The sequence below is a fragment of the Martes martes genome (genome assembly GCF_963455335.1).
Source record: "Martes martes genome assembly, chromosome: 7".
NCBI lineage: Eukaryota > Metazoa > Chordata > Mammalia > Carnivora > Mustelidae > Martes > Martes martes.
In genome coordinates, this window is record NC_137894.1 from 108,902,583 (window position 1) to 108,920,892 (window position 18,310).

An 18,310-nucleotide genomic window follows, 5' to 3' on the forward strand; every position below is an offset into this window, starting at 1 on the left:
TGCCACTTGAGACAATATGGATGGACCTAGAGGGTATTATACTAAGTGAAAAAAGTCAATCTGAGAAAGACAAATACTGTATGATTCCACACATAAATTGGATCTCAAAAAAAAATGAATAAACCAACAAAAAACAGAACTGGAGGGGAGTGAGGGAAGTGGATGGGCAAAATGGGTGAAAGGAAGTGGGAGATACAGGCCTTCAGTTACGGCATGAGTAAATCATGGGAATAAAAAACAGATCGCTAGGAATACAGTCAATTGTAATAGTGATGTAATGGGACAGATGGCAACTATACTTGTGGGGAGTGTAGAATAATGTGTAAACCTGTCAAATCACTAGACTGTACACCAGAAACGAATGTAACATTGTGTGTCAGCTAGACTCAAAAAAGTTGGTGGAGGGTGATGGACAAGATTAATAATAATAAAAAGAAACACGTAGTCTCCATCTTGGTATTACCGAGGGTGAATATCCTTTGAATTTTGTTAGTATTTGCTATTTTTCTATTTTAGTAATATATATTTTCTATAGGAAGTTCAGGAATGTAGAAAATTATAAAGATTAATATAACTCCCCTTTAATTTTACCACTCAGCAATAATCACTGCCAATCATTCCTCATCTTTTTTACTATGACTGTATTTTTAAACAAATTATGGTCATAATGCTATACTCTTTTGTTTGCTAAATGATTTATCAGCATGTTATGTTAATTTGCCTGTCATTAAATATTCCTTAAGACATAACTATGTCATATTTCACATGTGACTATTCCATAATTTATTTAACCAAAGCCCTAACATAAAACCTTTAAATTATATGTAATTTTTTTTTACTTTTGTAAAACACTGTAGTGAATATTTTTATGCTAGAATCTCTGCATCTGTGATTAATACTTTGAGAAAGAGGCCGAGAAGTCGAATGACTGGGTCAAAGGTTTACAATATATTTACAGCTAGAAATACTTACCAAATAGCTCTCAGGAAAAGTTGTACCTCTTAAACTCCCCTACTAATAAGGTGGCTACATTCACAGCAAATGGGGTCAGCTGAGGTAAGAACGCTAATGGGGTCATCTGTCCCCAGAAGCCCACTAGTGACTCCATCCTCCCCTCTACGTCATATTCAGTTGAACTCAAGGATCCCATGGAGAAAAGTAGGATGGAGAGAGCAATTGGGATGTAAAGTGTGAAAAGAGAATGTTTTGAGATGGAAGTTTAGAAAGGTTTTTGATTGAGTGATAGAATTTGGTATATGTTTGTGTATGTAGTAACTAAATCATGGAAAATGGTACTTTTTGCTCAGGAAAAAGATCTTCTTTAAGTGTGAACTATGCAGATATTGTGTTAATTGTTGAAATGAAACTATCTCCCAAGAGAGCAGGATATAGATAATTTTATTTTGATGTTGTATGTTAGGCTTTTTCAGAAAGCTCAAGAAAATAAGGAATTGGTGGAGAAAGAAATCCAAGACAGACATTCTTTCACAAAAGAAATAATTACTTTGAAGAACTTATTTCAACAGACTGCAACTTATTTCCAAAATATGGAATTACAAGACCACCCAGAAAAGGCAGACCAGTTTGAGGTAAGTGAGGAATAAAGTGAGAAACTAGTGAATGTGGCCAGCACAGGTCTGCAGTCTTGAATCCAAAGTCCTTTGGGCAGAGGTAACTTTGTGACGGGAGTGGAGGGAGTGGTCCAGGAGAGAGGAAAGCACATACAAAGGCCCTGTGGCATGGTGTGGGCCAAGCTATAAGAGATCACTGTGGCTAGGTTGCAGAGAAGAAAGTTGAGAGCAGGGAGGTCCCCAGAGCATTATAGAGTAGGGTGTTAGACTACTGACTTTAGTAGGATGTATGATTTATCTCTGATAGGAGTGCAGCTGTTTTTACTCACAACACTTCCCACACCAAATGTGTGGGAGTTTTCCCCCAAGGCTATGGAAGCCAACTAGGTGTCCTACAATTCAATTCAACTGTAACATTAACTAGGAGGAGTTAGCACAGACCACGCAGATTAAGGGCTCACTTCCAAAAGACCATCCCCACTTCAGAAGCCAGTCACAAGTCCTGGTTCTCCTGTAATTCTGACTGACTCACTGTGGATCAGGGGTTCCCACGACCCCCCTCCTCGGGTTTAATAATTTACTAGAATGCCTTCTAGAAGTCAGGAAAGCCCTTTACTATTACTGGTAAAGGATACAACTCAGAATCAACCAACAAAAGAAATGAACAGAGCAAGATAAGGGGGAAGTCTCTCAGACCCTCTGGGCCCTCTCTGGGTGTGCCACTCTCCCAGCACCAACGCTGGGTTTTCCATACCTCACTGATTAGGGGTTTTTATGGTAGTTCCACTAGGTAGGCATGATTGATTAATTCATTGGCTGTTGATAATTAACTCAATCTTCAGCTCCTCACCCCCACCCTAGAGGTTGGGAAGTGGGGCTGAAAGTTCCAGCCCTCTCATCACATGGTTGGTTCCTCTGGCAACCAGGCCCTATCCTGAATCTATCTAGAGGCTCTCCCGCACCCCCCCCACACCACCCCACCCCCCCAAGAGTCATTCATTAGCATAAACTCAGGTATGGTTGAGAAGGGTTTGTTCTGAGTGAGGAAGGACCCTCCTACTCCTAGCCAGGAAATTCCAAGAGTCTTAGAAGCTGTTCAGGAACCAGGGATGAAGACCAAATACAGCTTTTTAAATCACACTCTCACAGGGGCTGTTCACATGCCCCTGTGTGATTTGGGACCTCATTTTTTAAGAATGATTCCGGTGCCATGGTAACACGCAGAAACGGCATTCCGAAGTTGACTCCAGACTCACGCACAGATTTTTTTTTTTTTAATGGAATGGACCAAAGGATATTTTATTATTTATGAGAATTTTTTTTTATTTTTAATTTTTTATTTCTTTTCAGCGTAACAGTATTCATTGTTTTTTTCACCACACCCAGTGCTCCATGCAATCCGTGCCCTCCCTAATACCCACCACCTGGTTCCCCCAACCTCCCACCCCCCACCCCTTCGAAACCCTCAGGTTGTTTTTCAGAGTCCATATAGGAGCTCAATATTGACAGAGGGAACTTACTCCCGGTCACAGTCTTGGGGAAGCCGTCAGTGTGCAGCTCTGAATGAAGACCTAGATTCTGACTCGGTCTAGATGAGACCAGAAGGCACTCTACTTCAAACTCCACCTTTGTCAGAACAACATTGTTCTCTAAGTTTCCATATCTAGATTTGTTCTCAGCTGAGGGTTAAGAAAAAACAGTGACACATCACAGAGTCATTCAAATTGTAATCATTCTTCAGTGCGGTGACTCAACCCATTAACACGAATAATGCTACTGAACAGCTACTGTAAAAACAAAACAAGCCCCAAAAAGCCACAGTAAAGTCAAGAAGTATTTTTCCACTTGATCTTTGGGAAACTTTCCCAAACAAATGAGTTTCTCCTTTATAATTAGTGCAGGAGAACGTAGATCAGATTTTGTTTCTAGGCCACAACCAATACACTGTTTGTTCAGGTTTCTTTTATCTCCTAAAACCCACATTCTTTGCAGGGAACTGGAACCCTGCCTTTTGAAAGAAGTTGGGCTCTGCTGGGCTGTCTAATTACATGAAAGCAGACACTTGTGCTTCAAGCCTAGGGCTTTTAGTGGCCTTGAATCATTGTGATGATAATGTAGGAAGAAGCAGAAATGGCAACAAGTTAATAACAAAAACAAAAAAAACCCAACAAACTTCTTTGAAACTTTTTTGCTACTCGGAGCTTTTTAGCTCAAGACTGCAACCGAGATAGTTAAATCCTAGAATTGCTTTAGAAGCAGGAGATGTTGTAATGTCTTTTGAGGACAATGGTTTGACACTATGGAGAGGTATCAAGTTTAATTCTGACAAACTAGAAAGCATCATCTGACCACACTGAGTTATCTCTCTGGCTTAATCGGCTTGTATCAGTAGTGAGGCTTTGTCATGCAAAGTGTGCTCATTTAAATCAGAAGGATGTGCTGGAAAGCTGCTTTCACTTTTAGAGTTAAACTTTTTCCCTGGTCTGTGCCTCTTTGAAACTCTCTTGGTGATTTTAGGAGCTTCAAAGCATTTTTAAGAAAGGGAAGCTGACTTTTGAGAATATTATGGAAAAACTGCGAATCAAGTATTCTGAAATGTACACCCTAGTCCCTGCAGAGATTGAATCCCAGGTGGAAGAATGCAGAAAAGCTTTAGAAGACATAGATGAGAAGGTAATAATCGCTTATACTAGTGTTATTATTTATGAGTTGAATGGATATAAAGAAAAGATCCTGTAATGTCACATTTCCTTTGCCCTTATTTTAGCAATGACTGTTTTTATAGAGTTTAGGTAAGTGATAATTCTGTGTATTGAATACGGAGGTGAAATTGCTCTAAATAAAGTGACAGATAACAATTAGATAATGTGGTTATTTTTAGTTGTCAAGATGCTTAGTTTTTCTTCTCTTGCATTTAAAAGTAGAACAGTAGATTAGCTTTTACTTGGCTTTTTTTTTTTTAAACTGGAGAATCACTTTAAAATATTAGACATGAATAATGTTTTGCTTCAACACTTATTCCCTGTGAATATTTTGAAATTGCAACCAAGGACAATGAGAATATAAATTTCATAACTCATGAGGAATAGCATTTAACACACACTATCTGTTTGATGGTGGCAACACAGTTCTCAGAACACACCTGCACAAATCTTTACCCCTGAATGGATGAATCTGAAGGTTGGAAGAAAGAATGGGAAATGTTTCATAGTACTGGAGACCCAGGAGTTTAGCAAGACGGATTTATTGAATTATAGAAAGACCCCTTACATCCAACAGAACAAAATTCTATTTGGTCCAGCATGCACAGAAGGATTTTTATATTGCTTTTGAAATCTAGAGTACCTCTAACTTAATAAAATAGATTTTAAATGCAAACACACACAAATCGCGTTTCAAACTCAGTTAACTTCTTTGACAGATTTCTCAGAAAAATCTGACTGATGAAAAAACATGGAAGCTCCTAATACACATTTTTAACAAATTTTGTTGATTTAACACCCAAGAAAATCTGTTAGGAGGTACTTTCTCAAGAATCAGATTGCACTATTGATTTTAAGAGAATACTAAAGGTTTTGAGAGCAACTAAATTTGTTTCCATGAATACTTCATGTGAAAGTCGCTAACAGAATGAATAATCAAAATCAATCTTAAATTTAGGGGTTGAAAATTTCAACAGTAACTTGTATATTTGTAACAAATAGCAACTGATTTTTATTGTTTGGTGTGTCTGAAAGATCCAGGCCGACTCTGAACCATTTGATGTAATTCGAAGGGCTGCTTACTTTTCGTAAATCATGGACCTAAATTATATGCTTTTCTGCCAAGAGAATAACTGCCCCAAGTATCAGAAAACTTCACTTGATAGTAATTTGTTACACAGTAATAAAAAGCTATTACAGCAGTTTAAAAACCAACATAGAATTAATTTTTTTCCTAAAAATCTCAACTGCATTATGATCTGTGGAATAAAAACATTTTTATAAATGTATCAACATCCTGAAATGTTAAAAAGAGCCTGGGACTCCAGAGTCTGGTGACTCTGGGCTTCTCAGGACAAGTTTTAACTGCTGCCTTGATACAGGCAGGATAACCACCTGCATTGAAAGGTTTTAGTCTCCATGGTTATACAGATATAGTGGTTTTTAAAAGGGTTAAAGTGTTATACATAAGGATAAAGTAGTATTTGGTTATTTAGTGGCTGCAAGGGGAAAGCCTTATCAACATAGCCTTAAAAAAAAAAAAACAAGAACAAGAACTAAACAGGTATTTGAAAAATGACACATTCAACATTCATCTGTTATCTTTACTAGCCCAAGTTATTTTCTTAGGAAAATCATTCAGATAAAAAAATTACACTGTTCAGCGGCTAGATTTCTGATTGCTGTGAACACTAGAAACATTCACACAGAGAAAAACTAAGCTTTGTGCATCCTCAAGAAAGAGCGAATTTTAGGTTATTTCCCCTAAATCAATACTACAGTGGGAATCACATTTTTTTAAGTCAGCTTGAGAATAAGTTAGGTTATATTGAAAACCAGTCTATGCAGAGGTCTTTCTCATCAAATGAGAGACTGTATAATAAATAATTTATCTCCCTTGAATTTTTTCGTATCATTTGCTCCACTGGGGTATGTCTCAGACAGTACACTCAGTTTTGACCAAATCAGCACAGATCTGTAGTATATGCTGTGGGTTACATTCAACACATTTTTGTTTGTTGATTTTCTTTTTCTTTTCTTAGATTGGATTTAAAAGGTCAAGTTGACAGAGCCACCATTTTCTAGTCCGCTGATCTACCTCTCATTTACGTATTAACTGGCATGGTTTGGGATGCTCCCCCCCAGCCTTTAAAAGATTTTTGTGAATAAAATCGCCTAACGGTGTGACTGTTCCTTTTATCACCTGAACCTGTGACTAGATATTGAAGACGTTTGTAAGCCAAATGTGTCCTTTTTTCATTGTAACAGATCAGCAGTGAAGTTTTGAAAAGTTCACCCTCCTATGCAATGAGTAGGAAGATAGACGAAATTAACAATGGGCTTCACAATGTTGAAAAGATGTTGCAGCAGAAAAGCAAAAATATTGAGAAAGCTCAAGAAATTCAAAAGGTAACTTCCTCCTTTAATTTCCCTTGGCATTTGGTGTTTCTCCTGTTCCTCAGTCCTCAGGGTGTGCTCTGTAGATGACTCAGAAGCACAGAGATCCTAACCCAGATCTACAGGGTCCCCCTTACTGAGGGTGCCCTGCAGAGGCTTGGTGGAGAAAGTTGCATTTAAGAACTCTTCTCAGTTGTTGGGGGGGGGGGCGTGGTGCTGAGGGAGGGGGAGGGAGAGACTGCCCAGCAGGCTCCATGCCAGATGCAGAGCCTCACAAGCCTTGAGATCATGACCTGAGTTGAAACCAAGAGGTGGACACTTAACCGACTGAGCTACCAGGCGCCTCAAGAGCTGTTCTCAGTTTTTCCATGGTGAGAATGTGCCTGAACCCCTGAGAGCCTACGATTATGAACTAGCCTTTTCAAAAGTAAAGGAGAGTAAGGACTTATCCTGGGACGACTGTTAATAAAAAATATTGTATATAAATAACAAATATAGAAAACAAAGCTAACATGTTTTGTGTGTTCAAGCATTTCTCGGAGTCATTTTTTTCCTAATGTGGATTAACATGGGAAATACAATACATTCCTGAGACATATTTGATTAAAAAATATATTTCAGTAGGATTTGAAAAGAATTGACAGCTTTTCTTTAGACTATGAAGGGAAACAGGAAAACAGAAATTCCAAATTTATTTCCCTTGTAAAATATCTTAAGAAATCAGGGGTGCCTGGGTGGCTCAGTGGGTTAAAGCCTCTGCCTTCAGCTCAGGTCATGATCCCAGGGTCCTGGGATCGAGCCCTGCATCGGGCTCTCTGCTCGGCAGAGAGCCTGCTTCCTCCTCTCCCTCTCTCTCTGCCTGCCTCTCTGCCTACTTGTGATCTCTGTCTGTCAAATAAATAAATAAAATCTTTTTAAAAAAAAATCTTAGGAAATCAAGTGTTAGGTAAAACTGTACATAAGCCTAATTTTCTACCATTAACTCCCTAGTAAACTTCTGCGTGTAGAAAGCATTGTTATTCTAATCTACATTTTAAGGAAGTATTCTGTGTGAATGGAGACTTGTAAAAATAGGTCAGACTGCCTCACCATTGGACAAAATCTTGATTCTTAATAAGTAGAGGAACCTAATTTAACCAGTCCTATTTTTCCTATTTCTAAAAATTCAGTTCTTAAGCAAATATTCAGTAAGAATTAAATATTTTACCTTTGAGAGTTGACCGTACAAGTCCAGGCTTGAATGCAGTCTGTTGGTTTCTTGAGCCAAAAGCAGTCAATAGAATTTTTTGCCACTGCATTTATCCTAAGTCAAAACAGATATTTTCCTTTTGTTAGTTTTATTTTTATAATTTTTTTTTTAAGTAGGCTTCGTGCCCAGTGTGGAGCCCAGTGTGGGGCTTGAACTCAAGACCCTGACATTAAGACGTGAGCTAAAACCAACTGAGCCACCCACACACCTCTATCTTTATACTTAATAAAATTGTATTCTAGATTAAATATACACATACACATATGTGTGTGTGTGTGTGTATGTATGTATTCTAAAAAGATTGGGGTATAACATAACGTTACCTCATCACTCCTGAAAGAGTAGGGTTACATTGTCCTTGTTTGGTGTCATTTGTCTCTGGAAATATCCCGGTCTTTCTGCACCCTTGCAGCTAAGTCTGTATCTGAAACAAAAAATGATTAGACTGAGAGACCTCAGAAAAGGTGTTTTTCAATTTAGGTCACAAGTGGTTTCTGGGCATAAATGAAATAGTGTGCCTGTGATGTTGTTTTGGTAGCATTCACAAGTGCAAATACAGTGCAAAAACTGGGAATTAACACAGTGAGTCGTGACCTCTGCATTCCAAGTGACTTGCGGTTTCCTTCTCCAGAAAATGTGGGATGAGCTAGATCTCTGGCATTGCAAGCTAAATGAGCTGGATTCTGAAGTGCAGGACATTGTTGAACAGGATCCAGGACAGGCTCAAGAATGGATGGATAACTTGATGGTTCCTTTCCAGCAGTATCAGCAAGTCTCACAGAGAGCGGAATCTAGAACCTCACAGTTAAATAAGGTACGACAGTAACACGTGATAACGACCCTTAGCTTACCGTGATATTGAGAAGCCTTTGAATCAAAATGAAAATAGATACTCCGAGGCAGCCGGTTTCCCTTGAATTGCCAGTTTTAGGTTCTGAAGCTAGAGCCACACATGACAGGTTCAGGTGGGCACTGGGAGGAAAGATTTAACTGCTGACACTGGCAGGACGTCCAACTGGACAGACAGAAGCAGGTTTCTGGAAGTCGGACTGCAGCAGGAGTCCAGGCTGAGCATTGGGCTTCCCGGCAGGTCATGGGCATTTCCAACAGACCATCTCAGGAGTCCCTGGGAGGAGCCAGCCACAAGAAAGAATGTCACTCAGGAACAAGACACTGTCTCCCGCCTTTCCAGATAGGGGTCATGGTGAAGGAGTTGTATGTGTGATCCAGCAAGAACAGGGCAGCAGGAGCTTAGTCCCAGAGGCACTGGGATATTAGAGGACAAAGCCCTGTACAGAGGACAAAACTCAAATCCACTTCTGAAAATGAAGCATCAGATGGGAACCAGACTAGTTGCAAGGCCACCTGCAAACAGTTACGAGACCCGTAGCATTAGGGTAGAACTTCTTAAGTCCTTTCCACCTGTGGTCAGGATTATTCATCTTCAAAATTGGGAAGGTAAATCTGGAGAGGGTGGGCAAGTCCCTCCAGGATAACAAAGTCTTTGTTCAAGGCTCATTTGGCTCAAGTGGAAGGTATCTGACTCTTTGCTGTGGCCTCTCTTTCACAGGCCACAATTAAGATGGAGGAATATCACGACCTTTTGAGGAGTACGGAGGCTTGGATAGAAAACACCAGCCGTCTGTTGGCCAGTCCTACTAACTATAATTCTTCAAAGGAGCTGAGTCAGCATGCCAGCACCCTTCAGGTAAGGCATTTCAGTGTTCCTGAGGGTCCTAGAATCTGCCCACCTTACGTTCAACGATGCCAGATGGCAGAAGGAAGCCTGGGAGAGTGGCAGGCTCCCTTGGCAGTGGTAGAAATTTTGGAGACAGGATCTAGTTCTTTCTCTCCTGATAACTACTGCATGACTTTTTGGGTAATCTCCTGTTTTCCTCTGTGGGCCTCGGTTTCCCCCGTCTGTGAAAGAAGAATGTTGGAGTGATTAGTGTCGATGGTATTGGTCAACAGAATTCTACGAGGGCTCCCAGTATTGCTGTCCCCTGATGCACACAGTTGTATAATCCTGTCCTGCCGAGTGCGGGCAGGGATAGGAAAGTATGTGATGAATTAGCCACTCTTAATTAGGTTGCAGTGTATGGCTAAGGTAATGGGTTAGTCACTCCCAGGAATACGTGATTAATCATGGTTAAATGATTATAAGATTCCCTGAGAACACACCGCAGAGTTCTACAGCTGACCTGATGAAGTAAACTGCGATGTTAGGGGAGGGTCATGGGGCTAGGACCCCTGGGCAGCCTTCAGAAGCTGAGAGTGACCCCCTGCCCCAGTCAGTAGCCAGCAGGAAAACTGAGATCTCAGCCCTATGACTGAATTCTCCCAACAACCTGAGTGAACTTGGAAGAGAAACCTCCATTCCAAATGGCACCTTGATAGCAGCCTTGTGATAGCTTCTGATAGCCAAGGACCCTTCTGAGCTATGCCTGTACTCTCGAGCCATGGGAACTAGAGAGAGTACATTTGTTTTATTATAAGCCATGAAGTTTGTGGTAATTAGTTACACAGCATTAGAAAACGAATCCATAGTTCCTTCTGGTTATAGCATGCCGTGATTCCAAATGTTCTGTCCTTTTTGGTGCCCGATGTCTCCGTGCTAGCTTTCAAAGACAAAACAAATGAGGGTATTTTCTTGCTCAGGGCCATGACTGCAAGAGATCTTCCAGATGCCAAGTATTGGCTTAAGTTGTACTCTGAAGGCATCGTTCCTTCTCTTTCATATTATTCAACCCCAACAAAGTATCTCTTAGGAAAAGGTTATTCTATCACAGTTTTTAGAATAACCAGACCTCAGCATTGATCCAGCTCCTTGTTATATCTTTAGGCTAGCACTATATGTTCCAAGGGAACAGCTGACTTCGTACCTCCCTGATGTGTGAGACTTGTTGGTCCACTCACCCTGTGGTAACAGTTGTAAAGATGCTGCCTTTCAGCCATCCGTTTCTTTCTTCCCCTTGCTTGTGATTTCTGCCCTCACCTCTCGGGCTGGCTTTCCATGTCCCCATAGCATGTCCTCTTTTATTTTAAATTGCCTGTATTTTTCACCATTTTCAAGGAGTTTGCAAAGACAGAAGAGAGGAATTAATACTCTTTTACTCAGATGCTTTTTTCTGAGTTAAAAAAATTTTTTTTTCAAGCATGAACTCAAGGGGCACCTGGGCGGCTCAGTCAGCTAAGCATCTGCCCTTGGCTAAGGTCATGATCTCAGGGTCCTGGGATCGAGTCCCACATCAGGCTCCCTGCTCAGTGGGGAGCCTGCTTTTACCCTCTCCCTCTGCTGCTGCTCCTACTTATGCTCTCTCACTCTGTGTCAGATAAATGAACAGAACCTTTAAAAAAAGTGAACTTAGGCAAAAGCATATATACTGTTGCTGCCTTCTGCTGACACAGATATAATGTGTAGAAGTATCTTTTAAACTGTTTAGGACATCCTAATTTGCTGGCCTTACCTTATGAAGTAGAACTTAGTGGAACTCTAGTTGATGAGCTAGAGGAAGTAGGCACAAGGGGAGGTTGGTTTACCTCAGAAAGCATCCTCATAATCCTCCAATGGGAAATAAGTCTCAAGCAACTAGTTATATGTGAAATTCCCATTTTTCCCTATTTTGAAAATAGTTGTCCTATTTTTATGATATTCTTTTCTATTTTTCTAGTATTGTCAGGCATTGATTTTTTTTTTTAAACAGATTTGATTGATTTGTCAGAGAGAGCATGAGTGCAGCAGGCACAGGCACATGGGCAGGGGGTTAGGGGGGATGGGCCAGAGGGAGAGGCAGACTCACTGCTGAGCAAAGAGCCCAATGTGGGACTCGATCCCAAGACCCTGGGATCATGACTTGAGCCAGAGGCAGACATTTAACTGACTGAGCCACCCAGGCGTCCCAAGCTTTCTCTTTTAATTGCACTATAACCTTCTACCTGGATTGTATTTAAAATAGGTTTTTATAACCCAAAGATGATTCTAGAAAGACTGCTGTTGTAAAAGAATCGTTGAAACATCAATTGTCATTGTAAAAATAGAAAAACAACTTGTTTCTTAATACATTTTGTCAAGGTATAATTTACATATACTAAAATATAACATATATATGTATATGTATGTACATACATATGCATATATTTTTATAGTAAACTCTGTACCCAATGTGGGGCGTGAACTCTTGACCCCACAATTAAGAGTTGCATGCGCTACCAACTAAGCCCACCACATGTGCTAAAATACACCTATTTTAAGTGTGCAACTAGATGACTTTTGACGAAGGTATACGTTTGTGTAACTACCACCACCATCAATATAAAGGACATCTCCATCACCCCCAAAAGTTTCCTCTATCTCCTCTTCTGTCTTTAGCCCTATGAATTACTCACTCTTTGTTTTCTGTTAATATAGTTTGTCCTTTTCCATGGGGTCCTATAAATAGAATCATGCGGTATATACCTTTTGTACCTGACTTCATTTATTTGGCATAATGTTTTCAAGATTCATTCAGGTTAATGTTTATAGATAGTTCATTCTTTTGGTAGGTGAGTAGTGTCCCATTTATGGAAATATGCAATATGTTTATCCTTTCACCAGTTAATGGACATTTGGCTTGTTTCAAGTTTTGGGCTGTGCTAGGCCAGCAGCTTAAAACAATAAACATTGATTATCTCCATTTCTGTGGGTCAGGAATTCAGGCATGGCTTTGCTGAGTGCCTCTGGCTCAAGGTCTCTTACAAGAATGCAGTCAAGCCTCAGTTTGGGTGAAGGAAAAGACAGGATGCACTTCCAAGGTCATTCACTTGGCTCTTGGAAGGCCTCAGAAGATGCATTTCCACAGCCCTCCCCGCAAGGCTGCCTCATGGCACGGTAGCTAACTTTACTCACTGTGAGCAGTTTAAAAGGGGAAAGCCCCCAGGATAGAAACAGTCTTTTTATAACCTAATCTTGGAAGTGACATCTCAGTACGTAAATCAGTAAAGCCAATAGTAAATAAGCAGGTAAATCGGTAAGCCCGGCCTCCGTTCAAAGGAGCTGATTATAAGGGCATGAGTATCAGGAGGTGGGGATTTAGAAGCTGCCTGTCACAGGCTACTGTGACAAAGCTGCTATGAATGTTCATATACAGATCTTTGTGTGGATGTATGTCTTCATGTCACATCATTTGGTAAATACCTAGGAGTATGTTTGCTGACTTTATGGTAAGTATTTAACTGAATGAGAAACTGTCAGATTGTTTTCTACAATGGCTGGACCATTTTCAGCCCACTGGCCCATGTGAGTTTTTTTTTTTTTTTTTTTAAGATTTTATTTATTTATTTATTTATTTGACAGACAGAGATCACAAGTAGACAGAGAGGCAGGCAGAGAAAGGGGGGAACAGGCTCGCTGGTGAGCAGAGAGCCTGATGTGGGGCTCGATCCCAGGACCCTGAGACCATGACCTGAGCCAAAGGCAGAGGCCTTAACCCACTGCACCACCCCGGGCCATGTGAGTTCTAATTGGTCCATATTCTCATCTATACTTAATATTATCTGTCTTTTAAATTTTAGCCATTCTAGTGATTCGTGGTGGTATCTCCTGGGGTGGTTTAAATGACCTTTCTTTATGACTCACTACTTATTTATGTAATTTACTTGTGTGTTTGTCATTTGTACACTTCCTTTGTGACATGTCTGTTGAATTTTTTAATTGGGCTGTTTGTCTTTCTGTTATTGAATTGTAAGTGTTATTTATAAAATACTCTAAAAACCAGTCCTTATCAGATACGTGATTTACAGATACTCTCCTGGTCTGTGGCTTGCCTTTTCATTCTCTCAGTTGTGTCTTTCAGAGAGCAGATGTTAGTGATTTGATGGAGTCAAGTTCATCAGTGTTTTTCTTTTATGGCTTAGCCTTTTGTGTTGTATCTAAGGAAAATTTACCTAACCCAAGGTCACAAGAGCCTCCTCCTGTCTTTTCTTCTAGACATTTTATAGCTTTACTTCTTAGATCAATTTCAGGTTTATTTTTGAATATGGTATGAAGGTTCATTTTTTTTCTGTGGGAATATCTTGAGTGTTCATCATTTGTTGAAAAGACTCACCATTGCCTTACTTCGGTGCCTTATTTAAAATCAGCTGCCTTGGGCGCCTGGGTGGCTCAGTGGTCAAGTGCCTGCCTTTAGCTCGGGTCATGGTCCCAGGGTCCTGGGATCGAGGCTCACATCGGGCTCCCTGCTCAGCGGGAAGCCTGCTTCTCCCTCTCCCACTCCCTCTGCTTATGTTTCCTCTCTCTGTGTGTCTGTCTCTGTCAAATAAATAAAAATCTTCCAAAAAAATAATTAAAAAAATAAATAAAATCAGCTGCCTTGTTGAAAATCAGTGTGGATCTAATTCTCGGCTCTCTCATCTGTTCTGCTGATCCGTGTGTCCTTTCACTGATGTGACACTGTCCGGATTACTGTAACTTTATAGTAAATCTTGAAACCAGGTCACATAAATTCTACAACTAGTTCTTTTTCAAATTTGTTTTGGCTAATCTGGGTCTTTTGTGGTACCATGTACATTTTGGAATCAGCTTATCAATATACACAGGCCTATTGGAATTTTGAATGGATTGCATTAAATCTGTTGATCAATTTGGCAAGAATTGACATCTTAACCATAGTGACTGTTCCAGTACAGGAACATGATGTATCTTTTTATTTTGGTCTTTAATTTTTCCCAGCAGTGTTTCATAATCTACAATGTACAGGTGTTACACATAAATTGTTGAATTTATCCCTCAATATTTTTTGTTTTGATGCTGTTATAAATAGTATTATTGGTAAAACATCGGTTTTAAGGTTTGTTTTCCATAAAGTGCTCTTCTAGTATTTTGAATAAGAACAATGTAAAGTTCTGAATAACCTCAGAAGTTTTAGAGACTTATGACTAGAATTCTCATTGAATTAAGTAAATGTTCTTTCTCATACCATATTATGTTTTATGGAATTACCTGACGACTACATGAGCAGGTTGAACATTTGCAGTTGGAGACTGAGATAGATATTTTGAAATGTTAGTTTTGGGAGTTAATACATTTTATTTTTTATTTTTATTTTTTTAAGATTTTATTTATTAATTTGATAGAGAGAATGAGAGAGCACAAGCAGGGGGAGGGGCAGAAGAAGAGGGAGAAGCAGATTCCCCACTGAGCTGGGAGCCCGATGCGGGTCTTGATTCCAGGGCCCTGGGATCATGACCACAACCGAAGCCAGACACCTAATGACTGAGCCACCCAGACACCCCAAAAGTTAATACATTTTAGTTGTTAAAAGGAAAAAGAAATTATAAATAGGAATGCCTAAGAAATTATAAAAATGGATGTTTTTCACTTCCATTTAGTTTTATTAGCCAGTGCCCCTTTGGTGCCCAAGTTATTAGGGTCAACTCGAGCTACAGGTATGTCTCACAGAAGTCAGTAGCATCGTGTGGGGGGGCCCAAGGAGAACACTGGTACCAGCACTGGCAAGCCACAGGACTGCCTCTTCATGTCCCATCCCCACTTCATTTAACTATTTCTCTCAAATTCATGTTCCCAAAATTATTAGTCCAGCCAGTGAGAGAGAGCCTGAATGGCTTGCTTGGCCCCAATTTCACATTAGTGTTCCTACTTCTGTTACCAACAGCTGTAGGAGCAGGGTTACATAGTATAAAGTAGCTACTGGAAGCCCACCAGAATAGGGTAGATGCTCTGAGGTCACCCATTGTTGTTGGAGTACCCGGGTGGCTCAGTTGGTTGAGCGTCTGACTCTTGATTTCAGCTCACGTCGTGATCTCAGGGTTGTGGGATGGAGCCCCACATTGGGCTTCATGCTGAGTGGAGAGCCTACTGGATATTTTCTCTCCCTCTCTCTCCCTGTCCCTGCTTGTGCTCTCTATGTCTGTCTCTAAAAAAAAAAAAAAAAAAAAAAAAGAAGAAGAAGAATTAATAAAAAAATAAAATAGTGAGTCTTTTAAAAAAATCTAAAAATAAAAAAAATAAAGTCACCCAGTGCTGTTGAGAATGTAGAATGTTTAGTGTTCTATTATGAAATGATACGAATAGGAGTTTGAAATACTGAGACAAATTTAAAATTTCTCTAATTCACATTTTTCTTACTAAGGTGTAATTGACATACATTGTATGAGTTTCTGGTGTGCAATGAAACAGTTTGATATTTGCATCATCATACATAGTTACAAAATTTTCTTTGATTTAAATTTTAATCAACTTGTTTCAGTATCCGGATATTCTCTTTTTTCCTTTGTTTCCATTGTGTAGATGGCTTTGGAAGATTCAGAACAGAAACACAATCTTTTGCATTCAATTTTCACGGATCTAGAAGACTTATCAATAATTTTTGAAACCGATGATTTAGCACGGTCTGTACAAGAGTTAAGTCGTCAAGTAGCAGCTTTACAACAAAAAATCATGGAAAGCCTTCCACAGATTCAAAGGGTGGCTGATGTAAGTTGGCACTAAAAAATGTGATTTCTTGTTTTTAATTTATATTTCATTTAGTAAATTAGAGTTATACTGCTAATCAACTAATTACATGGAGATATTGATCTGGTACATTTTTCACTTACATTCTTCTTCTTTTTTTTTTTTTTTTTAAAGAATTTATTCATTGTAGAGAGAGTGAGCAAGTGAAGGGAGGGGCAGAGGGAGAGGCAGAGACTCCCTGCTAAGCCAGGAGCCTGATGCAGGGCTTGATCTCACAACTCTGAGATCATGACTTGAGCCAAAACCAGGAGCCAGATACTTAACTGACTGAGTCACCTAGGTGCCCCCATGTGCTTATTTCTTGAATTATATTTTACTTTAATTTGCAGCCCATGGTACATATCTCCATTCTCAGTCCAGAAATGGTCTATTTAAAGGAAGGAATCTTAATCAGATATGCTCACCCTTTTCTCTTTGTCAGAGAGGCGATATTGTTGATACAAAAGCCCAGATTAGCAAAGAGGGAGATAACCTCCCAAGTCTTTATTCACCAATAGCAAATATTTACTGAGAGGGAGCCACAGGATTTTTTTTTTTTAAGATTTCATTTATTTATTTGACACACAGAGAGAGATTACAAGTAGGCAGAGAGGTAGGCGGAGAGAAAGAGGGAAGCAGGCTCCCTGCTGAGCAGAGAGCCTGATGTGGGGCTCGATCCCAGGACCCTGAGATCATGACCTGAGCCAAAGGCAGAGGCTTAACCCACTGAGTCACCCAGGCGCCGCATCCCACAGGATTTTTAAATAATTTTATTTATTTTAGCTTGAGATGCATGAGGCATTTATTGAAGGATAAAGTCGCATAGTAGAGGCAGGTACAGTTAGTCTTAATTATTTATTTTTTGTTTCTCAGTTACATTCCCTATGCCATACTTACGTAACTTCAAGGAATGATAATCGTTAAACATTCTTGGTTATTGAAGCTTATTTCAAGGTTTTTAAATGCTTTGACAATTTTTGATAGAAATTATGCTAAGAGATATTGTATGCTTTTTTATATATTTTTCAATATAAGATGGAAAAATTACTCCAATATAATTTAACTTCACTTCATAACTTGGAGGTATCACTACAAAGTTGCTATACTCATTGTTTCATTTGCTTATAAAGTTACATTTATCTGATATTAAATGGCTTAAACTGCTGTGATTTTGAAACCCTCGGTCTGATTCTATGTAGTGTTTAAATCCTATCCCTTTTCGTTACTAGCTATACCTTTTGGTTGCTACAGTGTCTCTGCATTGCGTTCTTTTTTTTTTTTTTTTTTAAGATTTTATTTATCTCTTTGGGAGAGAGAGAGAGAAAGCACAAACTGGGGTTAGAGGGAGAGGGAACAGATGGCCCACTGAACCGGGAGCCTGATGTGGGACTCGATCCTAGGACCCTGGGATCATGACCTCAGCTGAAGGCAGACACTTCGACACTGAAGGCTGAGCCACCTAGGCACCCCTCTGCATTGAGCTCTTTAAGTAAAGGTCTAAAGGCCTTCTTACAGTGCAAGTAGACGTCAGTATGTAGGGTTTGTAGCCTGTATTCATCCATTATGTTTTAATAGCATGTATTCTTCCTTACATGGGGTTTGTAGCCTGTGTGTAGGTTTACATTACACAGTGCAGCGTTTTCACTGTGAGGTTCTTGGCTAAGTCCTACAGGTTGACATTGATGAAAGAATAACTACTAGACAAGTGATCTATTGTTTAAATTAATCTTGCGGATATTATAAAGTAATTTAGTGACTCTGCATGACAAGAGTTCATTAGGGGATTGGCAAGAAAATCCTGCTGATATTCCCAGCTCCTTTTGTGTGTGTTTTCCAAGGGTGACTTTATCATTTTACATAAATGATAAAAAATTTTTTAAATGTTAGACCCACTTGTAATCAA

At 39.6% G+C, this 18,310-nt stretch overlaps 1 protein-coding gene across 2 annotated transcripts in view; it reads left to right on the plus strand.

Annotated features, from left to right (window-relative positions):
• The window catches only part of SYNE2 (spectrin repeat containing nuclear envelope protein 2), a 328,404-nt gene that overhangs the window by 194,261 nt on the left and 115,833 nt on the right, over positions 1–18,310 (plus strand). Inside the window, exons 53-58 of one of the 2 annotated variants that reach the window (XM_080809784.1) lie at positions 1,421–1,589; positions 4,089–4,244; positions 6,542–6,682; positions 8,551–8,733; positions 9,490–9,627; positions 16,204–16,389. In XM_080809784.1, coding sequence (XP_080665910.1) covers positions 1,421–1,589; positions 4,089–4,244; positions 6,542–6,682; positions 8,551–8,733; positions 9,490–9,627; positions 16,204–16,389 — 973 coding nt within the window. Of the gene's footprint in view, positions 1–1,420; positions 1,590–4,088; positions 4,245–6,541; positions 6,683–8,550; positions 8,734–9,489; positions 9,628–13,380; positions 13,408–16,203; positions 16,390–18,310 lie in introns of those variants that run through there. The other variant, XM_080809785.1, reaches the window with a different exon arrangement.